This window comes from Malaclemys terrapin, chromosome 8, assembly GCF_027887155.1.
Source record: "Malaclemys terrapin pileata isolate rMalTer1 chromosome 8, rMalTer1.hap1, whole genome shotgun sequence".
Taxonomy (NCBI): domain Eukaryota; kingdom Metazoa; phylum Chordata; order Testudines; family Emydidae; genus Malaclemys; species Malaclemys terrapin.
In genome coordinates, this window is record NC_071512.1 from 98207480 (window position 1) to 98221247 (window position 13768).

The window sequence follows — 13768 nt, forward strand, 5'->3', positions numbered from 1 at the left end:
CTGGTTAAAAATAATCTGTTTATTGCTTAAAAAGTTGTTCACATAATTGCTCTAAAGTATGAATATTTATTCCATTGTGGGGGTAAGAGCCTTTTTGAAAGGTCAATTTACGCTCCCATTGAATTATACTTAGAGATTTCATTACAAGCTTTCCTCATATTTGTACACACAAAAAACAAGCACCACACTTAAATACATCAGAAATGAGGTGTTGATGTTTAAGGTGAGATGCTCAGTAGAATACACAGCAAAGAGGTGTCACATAGCAAATACAGGTGCCGCCTCGTTTACCTGAAGGCCTAGGGAGACATCCACAAGGCTGGGATAAACGACGTTTTGGGATGCAGCGGGATAAAGCTGGCCAGCCAACACAGACTGTGGGCTGAGTTCCCAACTTTGGAATAGTGAAGAGAAGCCCCCTCACTTTGCTAAGCAGTTAGCTCTGGGAGTACCTGGGTATTACTGCAGGGAACATGACTGAACTAGAGGTAACTAGAGCTGTCAGTCATCACCTTCACTTCCGATTGTAAACTCCCATCCCTTCTGACTGGCACTGAACATCATTGCTCCTTTCAGATAGTTCCACTATGCTCCTGGCTCAGACAGGAGTCACGCTGAGGGCTGGTCTACACTACCGCTTAAGTTGATGTAACTTACATCGCTCAGGGATGTGAAAAAGACACACACACACACACTCGAGCGATGCAAGTTACAGCGACCTAAGCACTGTCCACACTGGCGCTACATTGACGGGAGACGCTCTCCCGCCAACATAGCTTCTGCCTCTTGCGGAGGTGGAGTAATTACGCCGATGGGAGAGGGCTCTCCCAGATGTGCTACAGTAGCAAAGCTGCATCGGTGCAGCTGCGCTGTTGTAGCACTGTAGTGTAGACTTGCCCTCAGATGTGACATAAATGGTGGTGCAAGTGATATGTGGTTCTGCCGGTGCAAGTTGATACAACTTACATGCTATGGGACCAGAAGAGTGGGTTTGTAGCAGGAAAATTAACCAAGTAAGCAAAAAAGTAATTAAGAAGGCATAAAGCAAAGTAGGGGAGGCCTATGTGCTTTTCCTGCTACAACCCCACCCATTCTGTTCCCTCAAATGTCCACTGACTCACAGATGATTAATTTACACCACCGCTTATATCTCCACTGAATTTGCCCCGGACACCTTCCTGATATATCCTGTCCTTACAATGGCAGAGTGATTAACATGACCAGTGCTCCTGCACTCTTAAAACACAAGGGCTTCTCAATCCCAATATGTGGCACAGACACGTGAATCCCACGTTCAGCACCAGGCACTCTGAGTCACTTCTTATGGTTTTGTACAAGCGCACTGACTGAGAGTGCACCGGTTTTGACTTGTGCGCGGGTTTCAGGTTTGTGCTTTAACGTGAAGACTAGGGCTCGCACTGTCCTGCGATATGGTGCATTAATGAGACGGGAAGAGAGATGAAAAGCTTCTCGCTCAATATTTTCAGCCAGTGGGTGATCAATCTGAAAACAGCAAAGTGTAAAATTAGATCCTTACGTTTAATAAGGAGACCAACTGATTGAAATTGGAGTTCGGTGGTTTTCAGAGTTTCTTCATTAATCAGCTCAAATTCAAGGAAATCTACTTCCCATCACGTGTGAAACAGGAAGAGCAATTTAATTCCACCCGAGCAATTAAGGAACAAGGCAACTTGGTCAATCGCAGGGAACTCATTCGCATCTCCAGCTGGGAGGCAATGCTTTGCCCTCACAACAGGACACTAATCTGCAACCAGCTTTGGGTATCAAGTTCAACTGCAATTACAAACTACACTGCACTGTCTCCATAAATCTCACATTTGATCTTTCTAATACAGGGCACCTTGGATACTATTTTCAGCTCGATCCTAAAAGCAATTTTAAGACACTCCAAATACTTGGGAGCTTTGCCTGATGCTATAAAGGGAAATGCAGGCTGTGTGTGGAAGGAGGTGTAATTAAGAATGCAGAAAGGGATTTGCTAAATGTTAATTATGAAGCTATGTGCCAAGATCTGTAATTTGGCACAGCTTAGAAATGTAAGAAGTAAACAATAAAGGAAGAAATGAAACCTCAACTGCTCACCACACTTTTAATTTCACTTTTGCCTTTAGTGATGGGGAATCTCCCATACTTTCGCAGATGGGAGACTCCAAAATGTTAGTGTGTTATTATTAGAGTATTATTCAACCCCCAAGTCCTTGCCCCATTTTATCTCTCCTCTGCTACCCATCTCCCAATGACCCCTGTCCTTGCACATCCCCTTCTGTCCCACTTACTCCTTGTACCCTGTCCCCACCTGCAGATTCCCCTCTCCATTGTCCTTGTACTCCCAATTCTTGGACTCCCTCCTTTTCCTGTGACTGTCTATACATCTGACTGACTCATACTGAAGCAAACTACACCTCTCTGATGGTAGCTGCATTCCGGGGAGATTCATGCCTATGGGGGAGCAGGCAATGTTTTCCTTGCCACCCTTACACGTATGTCCTGTTTGGAGAGGGCAGTTTTAATCTCTGCCCTGCCACTGGTGTGTCTACCCAGCACTGCCTATTTTTGAAGCAGCATGAATTGTCTTGGCAGAGGGTAGGCTGCAGGCACCTTGTGCCACTGCAAACCCTGTCTGTTCATACCACCAGGCCTCTGTGCTAGAAACTGACACAGATCCAAAGGGCAGGATTTGAACAAGCCACCTAGCGTATTATGGAGCCTTTCTTTTTTATCACTCTCTTGAATCATCCAGTCATCTTGAGACATCCCCACTTTAACCTATCATAACCCTATTTGAAGAGGACAGGTGAGAACTCCTTTCAGAACATACCATTCACTTCTTAACTGGCCAGAGTGTTCATTTTTCCTAAGGCAAGATACAGCTAAAGAACATGCTACCTTTAACTTTGCTTTGTAACTCCTGATTTCCTACCACTTGACTTTCTATTTAAAGGCTAATTAATGAATAAATTAAAAGGATAATTATTATGGCATTTAATACACCAGGCAAACTAATCATTAAGCCTTACAGCACGTCTTGTTCATTCACTTAAAGATACCACAGGGATCTCGTATTTACCACCACTTTATATATTATTGACCCCCTCTGTCCATTTTTGCAATAAGTTTTAATTTACAAATACTTAATTACCGAAATACAATTTCCCTGAAACACAAAACAACCAAGATGACTCTGTGTAGGTTTTATAGCTAATAAATAGTAGGATGTATAGTTTTCTATATTAACGTCCTCTTTCCCCTATACGATTTAAGCATAACAGACGCTCAGGTGTCCTGTTTGCGGACTCTGTAAACAAGAGCAGCGTCAGCGTCATTTTCACCTTTGTTTTCAATAGCCAGAGTAATCTGAGCAAAGGAAAACTAACTCCTTTTGAAAAAAGCCCAATAACGGAGATCTCTCGATACAGCAGCTACGTATATACTCACTCTTTTATTTATTTTTTTTTTAGCTTAAAGGAATCAAGAATATTACCTCTAGTTCCAGAGCATCGCAAAGTAGCTTCCGTGCATTCTTCCTGAGAGTCTCTGTTTTGGGATCGCTCCTGACTTCTATCGATGGTTTGTTTGAATAATCTTTGATGAAAGTTCGCCATGCAGTGTAAACATCTTTTGCGAGATTGGCCACGTCATGGTCTGAATGTTTGCGCATCTTATTCACCGTGTGACCTGCCAAATAGAAACAGCAACAGAGTTCGTTCAACTTTGCTGGGTAGGTAACTGTAATCCAGACCTGTCAGTGCACATTAGTGACAAAACAGTCACAAAGCATTGTAAGTCAGGGTATGTCTTCATTACTCGCCAGATCGGCGGGTAGTGATCGATTCAGCAGATCGGCGGGTAGTGATCGATTCAGCAGGCATTGATTTATCGAGTCTAGTCTAGATGTGATAAATCGACCCCCGAGCGCTCTCCTTTCTACTGCTATACTTCAGCGCTGCGAGTAAGTCGATCCAAGTACATGGACTTCAACTACATCATTCACATAGCTGAAGTTGCATAACTTAGATTGATCTCCCCCCACCAGTGTAGACCAGGGCTCAGACAGCTTCAGCAGAAAACTAAGCACTTGACACAAATGCAAATATGAAAACACTGGGGCCAACGCTTGCAGAGTCCTTATTCACTGATTCAATGGGGTGGTTTTGCCTGAGTAACTTCTAGGTGCTCGGTTATCCAGCTGTAAAATGGGAGTAGCGTTTCCCTAGATCACAGAGGTGTGTAGTGAGGTTCTCAGACAATACAGGGCTATACGAGTACTTAGACAGATGGTAAATCTAGTGTAAAGTCTTCAGGATTGGCTCACACAGAATAAAAATGTTTGCTAAAAAATTCTTTGGGGAAGCGGATGTTAAGTGATATTTGCAATGTTTTTAGATGCGAGTGAGGAAGTAATGATTTCCTTCTGTTTTCCAATCACCATCAGTGACGTTTCTCACGCCCACGGAAATGCACAGAGAGCTATTGCACCGTCAAGGAAATGTGCCCTTTGAAAGGGGATATACCACCGAACACAGTGGTTTTCAACCTTTTTTCATTTGCGGATCCCTAAAAAATTTCAATTCCAATAAAAATTCCACAGGTTGAAAACCACTGACGTAACACAAAGCAGAAGGCACAGTTCCTCTTCTTCTGCTTGGTATTAATTTCTAAGTGATAACACTATTGGCCAGAAGGGGTCACTGTTACTCCTTGGGTTTCATACAGCACAACTGCTTCATCTGTCGCTGGTGCAGACCTGATGCAGTGGTTCTCAAACTTTTGTACTGGTGACCCCTTTCACATAGCAAGCCTCTGAGTGCTTATACATTAAAAACACATTTTTATATATTTAACACCATTATAAATGCTGGAAGAAAAGCGGGGTTTGGGGTGGAGGCTGACAGCTCGCAACCCCCCATGTAATAACCTCACGATCCCCTGAGGGGTCCCGACCCCCAGTTTGAGAACCCCTGTGATATAGGAAGGCTGAATGTTCTCAAGATGGCAAATTCAATTACGAAATTCAGACCAGAAGAGCAAATCATTCCTCCTGGTCCGTACACAGAGAGGGCCCTTTGCATGAGGATCCTACTGCTTTTGCACAGAAAGGGGGTGAGGGGGGGTGGGAAGTGTCAGCCCTGGCACTGCTACTCTCCCCCTCTCCAGTACATCTTGGGGTGATCTCTGCAAGATCAGGATCTGCATAAAAAGAGGGCAGGGAACTGGTGGTCTCACATCATACCCTGTCCCCAGTCCTGTGAAAATTAATCAAGTTGTTGTGGTGTTATAAACACGTAGCCCCCTCCACATTGGGGATTCCTGGGGGGAGAAAGGAGCACCGAGGTAGCTGTAACTAAGGAGCAGGGCCTCTATGCTGATGGCTCGGGCCTCCAGCAGATCCCGAGGACTTCTCTGGGTTTGCAGATGGGTCCCGCATCTCATTCCACAGGAGAGTAACCACCCATGACCAATCAAGGAGGAATTTTGTGGAGACTTCCTCCCCCTTAGTCCTTCTCCCACATATTTTACCATGGAAGGGAGTGACCCAGCCCTTGATTATAAGCAGGCAACATCCAAATAATTGTGAATAATTCAAGGAGAACTCTTTCTTCGCTGTACTAAGAATTTTGCAGACTATGTAGCTACCTACCACCAGGATTTTATTCAACAATAAGGTAAAGTGCTTAGGACCATTACTGAGAAACACTGTCAACAATTCCCTTGTGTACAGAAAAATCCAACAAGTGAAGGACACAAATCCACCTCATTTTCACACTCTAAATTGGATACAAAGTGCACCTATTTTTGTTGAAAGTAACACATCTTTAGAAGGTATTTTCTTCTTTAATTCCTCCAAGGCTTCGATCAAATTCTCTTTAGACTGGCCAGGAAGCTCCAGGACAGATTTCCATCTTTTTATGTCTTCTACAACCACCACTCTCTGGGAAAGAGAAAAGTCATTAGGACAGTGGAATATTCTTATTGCGAATAAAGATGTTGGCCTTCATCTCAGCTAATGGGGCTGTTATCGACACATGAATTATTGATCATGACATGAACCAGAGCACAGAATATGTGATGGTCCAAAATGATAGGTAATTGCTTGAGAGCAGCTCCCTGTTGTAAATCAGGACAGAAATATCTAGAAGGCAAAGTGAGATTCTTAATCTTATTCTGCCAAACACAGGGCACTTAGCTGCAAATGTCTCCTAGACAAAGAAGACAGTTATGCAAGTGTTCAGACTTTGGAAAGCCCACTGTATAAATGGCTTAATAAAGAGCGGATGACAGGGAGTGGGTGGGGGAAGCAGCTAATTATAATATTGTTAGTAGCAACTTAGTACCAGGCAGCGCCTGAATCTGCCCCACTTTTGTTTTCAACTTTGGAAATCTTAAAGCAGGTAGTATCAGCAGAGAGAGAAAAGGAGCTAGGGAGCACCACAGAGGGACTGAAAGAAGCCAGTCATTAATGTATCTGGCATTTACATAGTGCCTTTCACCCCAAGCATCTTGCTGTGACACTCCCAGACAACGGATTACAAGAAGCCCAAGTCTTGTTATGCATAAGATGTAGTGCAAGACCTTTTACAATCATTCAGCAACGGTTTTGCAGCTGATATGCTGTTTGTATCCTCCTCTGGCTTATATTTAGATTGTAGCTCTTTGACAACATTTTCTGTTCTGTTTGTAAGCACCTAGCACAATAAGGCCCTGATCCAAGACTGGGGACACAAGTGCTATCACAATTAATACACCTCTACCCCGATATAACGCAACCCGATATAACATGAATTCTGATATAACGCGGTAAAGCAGTGCTCTGGGGGGGCGGGGCGGCGCACTCTGGCGGATCAAAGCAAGTTCAATGGAACGCGGTTTCACCTATAACGCGGTAAGATTTTTTAGCTCCCGAGGACAGTGTTATATCGGGGTAGAGGTGTAATAATAATCTCTTGGCTGCAAAATAACCGGCAGGGGGAAAACAATGAAAAAACTAAATATCAGGGGGGAAACAATGAAGAAACTGTCACTCAAGAAAGCGGTGCAAGAAGGGAGGGGTGAAAAGCATGCACCTCTACTCACAGATTGTCCTTTTCAATTATCTATATCATGCCCAGATGCTACAGTGATGGGCACGTTAGAAATGTTCAGATACAGACTGACTAATGGATATGCAGGAATCACTTCACTCACTGTTGAAATGCAAGTTACTCCTAATTTATTTATTTTTTAAACTTCTGCAATTAGGACCCAAATGGGAGAACACTCACCACCCAATTCCCACTTCCAGCAAGATCAAAAGGGGAAGGAAAAGTGCTATGGTAATATAAATAATAAATTCTTATTAATGACCAATTGGCCTGTGTCCTTTCCCTCTCCCCCTCAAGCATGGAGTTCTGCAAATCTTAAAGCCAGCTCAGTGTGGAGATTCAGGAAAAATACATGGCTCAGGGAATCTTTGTCAAATGCTTTAATCCCATGCAGGGAGGGTGGTGCTGGATCCACCTACACATGCTAAATGTGTCCCACAATGCATTCTTGCTGCCTATTTGAATAGTTTATGCACATTTTATGTTCTGTAAATACAACATTTATAAATACAATCATGCACCTGATTAATGGCACTCTTGGATGATGATTCCAGCATTAGTGTTGCTACTTAGGGGGGGGATAGCTCAGTGGTTCGAGCATTGGCCTACTAAACCCAGGGTTGTGAGTTCAATCCTTGAGGGGGCCATTTAGGGATCTGGGGCAAAATCAGTACTTGGTCCTGCTAGTGAAGGCAGGGGGCTGGACTCAATGACCTTTCAAGGTCCCTTCCAGTTCTAGGAGATGGGATATCTCCATTAATTTATGACTTTCCATAGGTTTAGAATGATCTCAAATAGTAACTGTTCTCTGTACCTATGTATTCTACAACTAATTATGAGTCCAAGTTTCAGCTATACTTTCTTAACATCTGCAAAATTATGAGCATAGAAAAACATATGCACATGGATAGATACACAATTACTCTGTATAAGCTGCAAAAATCTATATGTACAGATTTACAGGACACCTGAGACTGGCTGAAAGTTTGACCCTATGTTTGTGGGGTTTTTTTTGTTTTTGTGATTCATCATAAAACATTCTAAACAAATTCTAAATCTATTGAACTTTCTTTAGAAAGCTTATAATATCGTGCAGAATCTTGTACTCATGTCACCAAATATCTGACCATTGTTTATAGAATGCCTTTCAGTCTGATGGAGCGAGCATATCCATTGTACTGTTTACTGACAGAGCACACTCCACTGAACGGCAGCCATACGTGGGGAGGAATGCAGCAGCTATTCTGTGTCAACTTTACATGACTGTTTTCAGGTGAGGAAATAAATCACTTCTAAAATTGAGGCCACAGGTAAACTTGGACACGGGCTGACCGTAAGTACCCAAGATAGAATTTTGGCCAGAACAGCATGAGTAACACCACACCTTGCTAACATTTGCCATAAGATCTTCAATGACCACACACATTTATTTGACAAATAGTATTTCCAGCAATCCAGTGCCCCCTCGTGGTGTGGTGGAGCACTAGCTCAGTAGGGAGAGAAGTGTCACCTAAATGACCAACACCATTTCTTGCAGCAACCGGGGCTTCCTTTGGAGGAGTCTCATTGAACTATTGACCATGCCTTAGCCTAGGAGATCTGATCAAATAAAGCCTGAAGTTGTATGCAGCAGAAGTCTACAGAACAACTGCTAATCAACCCTTTTAGGGTCCTAGAGTACAGGTCTAGCAAACTGGCTTCTGTGCAGCGTTCACATCCAACTGAAGTTAATTGTGGGCCATATTTACACACTGGGTTCTGAAATACTGATTAGGGCTGAAATCTTTACCCTAGAGAAAGGGGTGGGAAGTGATCCCATTTCAGTGTTAATGGCCCGAAAGGAAATTCAGGGGCCTATTAATCGGGGGTCCTACATCTAAGCATCAGATATGAATGACTTGGACTCACTAGAACTGTAAGTTCATATCTCAACAGGGTGAATCTAACACATTATCCTTTCAAGCTCCAAATCTGATATTGCCTCAGTTTATGGTGTACATGCATTAAATGAGCTTAAAAATCAATGTCCTATCTGCTTTAGATGCACATTAAATGTTCCATGGCAGTTTTTGTAATGGGCCTTTGCTTCAGTGTCTGGAGTACACGTTCGTTCTCCTTGCTGTTGTGCTGAGTGTTTGTTGTCTTCTTGGTGCTGTCCACCTCAGACGCATTTCAGTGGTGCTGTATGTACTCTCTCAAGTGCTCTGTGATCCTTTGGGACACAAGTTGCCATATAAACTCCATCAGGCCTACACTGAAAATACTATACTGATCTCTTATCCATCCATTCCCTTTGCCCTCCCCGCTCTTACCTTCAGAGATTCTATAGTGGCTTGCTTGTAAACCTTTTCCCCTGGATCTCTTTTCCTAGGGCTTTCTTGAGCTTTGGGTTTTCGTATCACAAATCTATCCATGATGGACACTTAAAGGTCTCCAAATTATTGGATACGTGCAGCAGCTGTTTCAGTGAGAAAACAATTGTCCATTTTCTTTTATGAAACTGTATTGGTAATACTGCTTTAACTTAAAGGCAGATTGTTGATAGAAATACCAGCAAAAATAACCTAGGAGCCTGAGCTGCAGGTAGGTAGGGGGAAAAGGGGGGGGGGGGACTTTTGATGGCAATGTTACACTGAGCCCCAAATACAACGAAGCTGCAAGGCACAAATGAGGATTGGGGAGAGTGGGGGGCTTAGGCTGCTACCGTATATACCTGGGGCTGGCTGGGAGCGCAGATCTGTGGCTGGAGATTTGGGGTGACACTGCAGGGTACGCAAAGGGGGTGCGGCACCGTGCTACGAGTTACAACATGCCCTGAGGGGGCGGGCATGGGGTGCCCAGCTGATGCCCCGGGGAAGGGATGGAGTCGGGGGTCCGGCCCGTGGGGGGGAGGAGGAGGAGGGATGGAGTCGGGGGGGATCGGCCCGTGGGGGGGGGGGGAGAGGAGGAGGAGGGATGGAGTCGGGGGAGCCCAGCCCGTGGGGGGGGAGAAGGAGGAGAGATGGAGTCGGGGGGGGCCCGTGGGGGGGGGAGAAGGAGGGATGAAGTCAGGGGGGGCCCGTGGGGGGGGGGCAGGAGGAGGAGGAGGAGGGATGGAGTCGGGGGGGGACCGGCCCGTGGGGGGGGGGAAGGAGGGATGGAGCCGGGGGCCCGTGGGGGGGGAGTGATGGAGTCGGGGGGGCCCAGCCCGTGGGGGAGGGGAGGAGGGATGGAGTTGGGGGCCCGCGGGGGGGGGAGGAGGAGGAGAGATGGAGTTGGGGGCCCGCGGGGGGGGAGGAGGAGGAGGAGAGATGGAGTTGGGGGCCCGCGGGGGGGGAGGAGGAGGAGAGATGGAGTTGGGGGCCCGCGGGGGGGGAGGAGGAGGAGGAGGGATGAAGTCGGGGGGGGGAAGAAGGAGGAGGCATGGAGTCGGGGGGGGCCCGTGGGGGGGGCAGGAGGAGGAGAGATGGAGTCGGGGGCCCGCGGGGGGGGGGGAGGAGGAGGAGGAGGGATGAAGTCGGGGGGGGCCCGCGGGGGGGGGAGGAGAAGGAGGGATGAAGTCGGGGGGGGCCCGCGGGGGGGGGGAGGAGAAGGAGGGATGGAGTCGGGGGGGTCCGAGGGGGGGGGAAGAAGGAGGAGGCATGGAGTCGGGGGGGGGACCGTGGGGGGGGCAGGAGGAGGAGAGATGGAGTCGGGGGCCCGCGGGGGGGGGAGGAGGAGGAGGAGGGATGAAGTCGGGGGGGGCCCGCGGGGGGGGGAGGAGAAGGAGGGATGGAGTCGGAGGGTGCCCGTGGGGGGGGGGGAAGAAGGAGGAGGGATGGAGGAGGGGGGCCCGGCCCGTGGGGGGGGAAAAGGAGGGATGGAGTCGGGGGGGGCCCGTGGGGGGGGGGGAGAAGGAGGAGAGATGGAGTCGGGGGGGGGCCCGTGGGGGGGGGCAGGAGGAGGAGGAGGGATGGAGTCGGGGGCCCATGGGGGGGGAGGAGAAGGGATGGAGTTGGGGGGGATCGGCCCGTGGGGGGGCAGGAGGAGGAGGAGGGATGGAGTCGGGGGCCCATGGGGGGGGGGAGGAGAAGGGATGGAGTCGGGGGGGATCGGCCCGTGGGGGGGGAGAAGGAGGAGGAGGGATGGAGTCGGGGGCCCGTGGGGGGGGGGCAGGAGGAGGAGGAGGGATGGAGTCGGGGGCCCATGGGGGGGGAGGAGAAGGGATGGAGTCGGGGGGGATCGGCCCGTGGGGGGGGAGAAGGAGGAGGAGGGATGGAGTCGGGGGCCCGTGGGGGGGGCAGGAGGAGGAGGAGGGATGGAGTCGGGGGCCCGTGGGGGGGGAGGAGAAGGGATGGAGTCGGGGGGGATCGGCCCGTGGGGGGGGAGAAGGAGGAGGAGGGATGGAGTCGGGGGCCCGTGGGGGGGGAGAAGGAGGAGGAGGAGGGATGGAGTCGGGGGCCCGTGGGGGGGGGGCAGGAGGAGGAGGAAGGATGGAGTCGGGGGCCCGTGGGGGGGGGCAGGAGGAGGAGGAGGGATGGAGTCGGGGGGGGCCCGTGGGGGGGGAGAAGGAGGAGGAGGAGGGATGGAGTCGGGGGCCCGTGGGGGGGGGCAGGAGGAGGAGGAGGGATGGAGTCGGGGGCCCATGGGGGGGGAGGAGAAGGGATGGAGTCGGGGGCCCGTGGGGGGGGGGCAGGAGGAGGAGGAGGGATGGAGTCGGGGGCCCGTGGGGGGGGGGCAGGAGGAGGAGGAGGGATGGAGTCGGGGGCCCGTGGGGGGGGGCAGGAGGAGGAGGAGGGATGGAGTCGGGGGCCCATGGGGGGGGAGGAGAAGGGATGGAGTCGGGGGCCCGTGGGGGGGGGCAGGAGGAGGAGGAGGGATGGAGTCGGGGGCCCATGGGGGGGGAGGAGAAGGGATGGAGTCGGGGGGGATCGGCCCGTGGGGGGGGAGAAGGAGGAGGAGGGATGGAGTCGGGGGGGGCCCATGGGGGGGGCAGGAGAAGGAGGAGGGATGGAGTCGGGGGCCCGTGGGGGGGGAGAAGGAGGAGGGATGGAGTCGGGGGGGGCCCGTGGGGGGGGGCAGGAGGAGGAGGAGGGATGGAGTCGGGGGCCCGTGGGGGGGGGGAGGAGGAGGGATGGAGTCGGGGGCCCATGGGGGGGGAGGAGGAGGGATGGAGTCGGGGGGGATCGGCCCGTGGGGGGGGAGAAGGAGGAGGAGGGATGGAGTCGGGGGCCCGTGGGGGGGGGCAGGAGGAGGAGGAGGGATGGAGTCGGGGGCCCATGGGGGGGGGGAGGAGAAGGGATGGAGTCGGGGGGGATCGGCCCGTGGGGGGGGAGAAGGAGGAGGAGGAGGGATGGAGTCGGGGGGGGCCCATGGGGGGGGGGGCAGGAGGAGGAGGAGGGATGGAGTCGGGGGCCCATGGGGGGGGAGGAGAAGGGATGGAGTCGGGGGGGATCGGCCCGTGGGGGGGGAGAAGGAGGAGGAGGAGGGATGGAGTCGGGGGGGGTCCGTGGGGGGGGGCAGGAGGAGGAGGAGGGATGGAGTCGGGGGCCCATGGGGGGGGAGGAGAAGGGATGGAGTCGGGGGGGATCGGCCCGTGGGGGGGGGCAGGAGGAGGAGGAGGGATGGAGTCGGGGGCCCATGGGGGGGGGGAGGAGAAGGGATGGAGTCGGGGGGGATCGGCCCGTGGGGGGGGAGAAGGAGAAGGAGGGATGGAGTCGGGGGCCCGTGGGGGGGGGAGAAGGAGGAGGAGGGATGGAGTCGGGGGCCCGTGGGGGGGGAGAAGGAGGAGGAGGGATGGAGTCGGGGGCCCGTGGGGGGGGGCAGGAGGAGGAGGAGGGATGGAGTCGGGGGGGATCGGCCCGTGGGGGGGGAGAAGGAGAAGGAGGGATGGAGTCGGGGGCCCGTGGGGGGGGGAGAAGGAGGAGGAGGGATGGAGTCGGGGGGGATCGGCCCGTGGGGGGGGAGAAGGAGAAGGAGGGATGGAGTCGGGGGCCCGTGGGGGGGGGAGGAGGAGGGATGGAGTCGGGGGCCCGTGGGGGGGGAGAAGGAGGAGGAGGGATGGAGTCGGGGGGGATCGGCCCGTGGGGGGGGAGAAGGAGAAGGAGGGATGGAGTCGGGGGCCCGTGGGGGGGGGAGAAGGAGGAGGAGGGATGGAGTCGGGGGCCCGTGGGGGGGGAGAAGGAGGAGGAGGGATGGAGTCGGGGGCCCGTGGGGGGGGGCAGGAGGAGGAGGAGGGATGGAGTCGGGGGGGATCGGCCCGTGGGGGGGGAGAAGGAGAAGGAGGGATGGAGTCGGGGGCCCGTGGGGGGGGAGAAGGAGGAGGAGGGATGGAGTCGGGGGGGATCGGCCCGTGGGGGGGGAGAAGGAGGAGGAGGGATGGAGTCGGGGGCCCGTGGGGGGGGGCAGGAGGAGGAGGAGGGATGGAGTCGGGGGCCCGGCCCGCGGGCGGAGGAGCTGGGTGTCTGGCAGGGCGTGGAGGGGCGGCGATGGGCCCGGGGTACTGCTGCCCGGCGGGGTAGCGGGGCTCGGGGCGCACGGGCTAGTTCCACGGTGCCCCGAACCGACTCGCGCGGCCCGTCCCGGAAGTGACTCGCCTCGTAGTTCCCGGCGAAGGCGAATCTCCGTCTCCTCCCCAGCTCAGCTCCGATAGGGAAACTGCTTCTCCCGTCAGGCCCCGCGGCGAGGGAAGTCTCGCGAGATCGCTCAAG

At 52.2% G+C, this 13768-nt stretch overlaps 1 protein-coding gene across 1 annotated transcript; it reads right to left on the bottom strand.

Annotated features, from left to right (window-relative positions):
• Positions 1-13750, bottom strand: TCEANC2 (transcription elongation factor A N-terminal and central domain containing 2). Its single transcript, XM_054038618.1, has 5 exons — positions 13655-13750; positions 9413-9558; positions 5809-5950; positions 3503-3696; positions 1-1503 (listed from the first exon to the last, which is right to left on the bottom strand). Exons 2-5 carry the CDS (start codon positions 9512-9514, stop codon positions 1315-1317), a joined length of 627 nt encoding a protein of 208 aa, XP_053894593.1. The 5' UTR covers positions 9515-9558; positions 13655-13750; the 3' UTR covers positions 1-1314.
• Between the last annotated feature and the right edge of the window lie 18 nt (positions 13751-13768).

Bases quoted from the DNA above. Each gene is read 5' to 3' on its own strand.
- TCEANC2 (XM_054038618.1), bottom strand. From the start codon at position 9,514: ATGGATAGATTTGTGATACGAAAACCCAAAGCTCAAGAAAGCCCTAGG. The intron at 5,951-9,412 runs GTAAGAGCGGGG...TCTCTTTCCCAG, and splicing joins CCACTATAGAATCTCTGAAG to AGAGTGGTGGTTGTAGAAGA. The intron at 3,697-5,808 runs GTGCACTTTGTA...TCTATTTGGCAG, and splicing joins GTTACTTTCAACAAAAATAG to GTCACACGGTGAATAAGATG.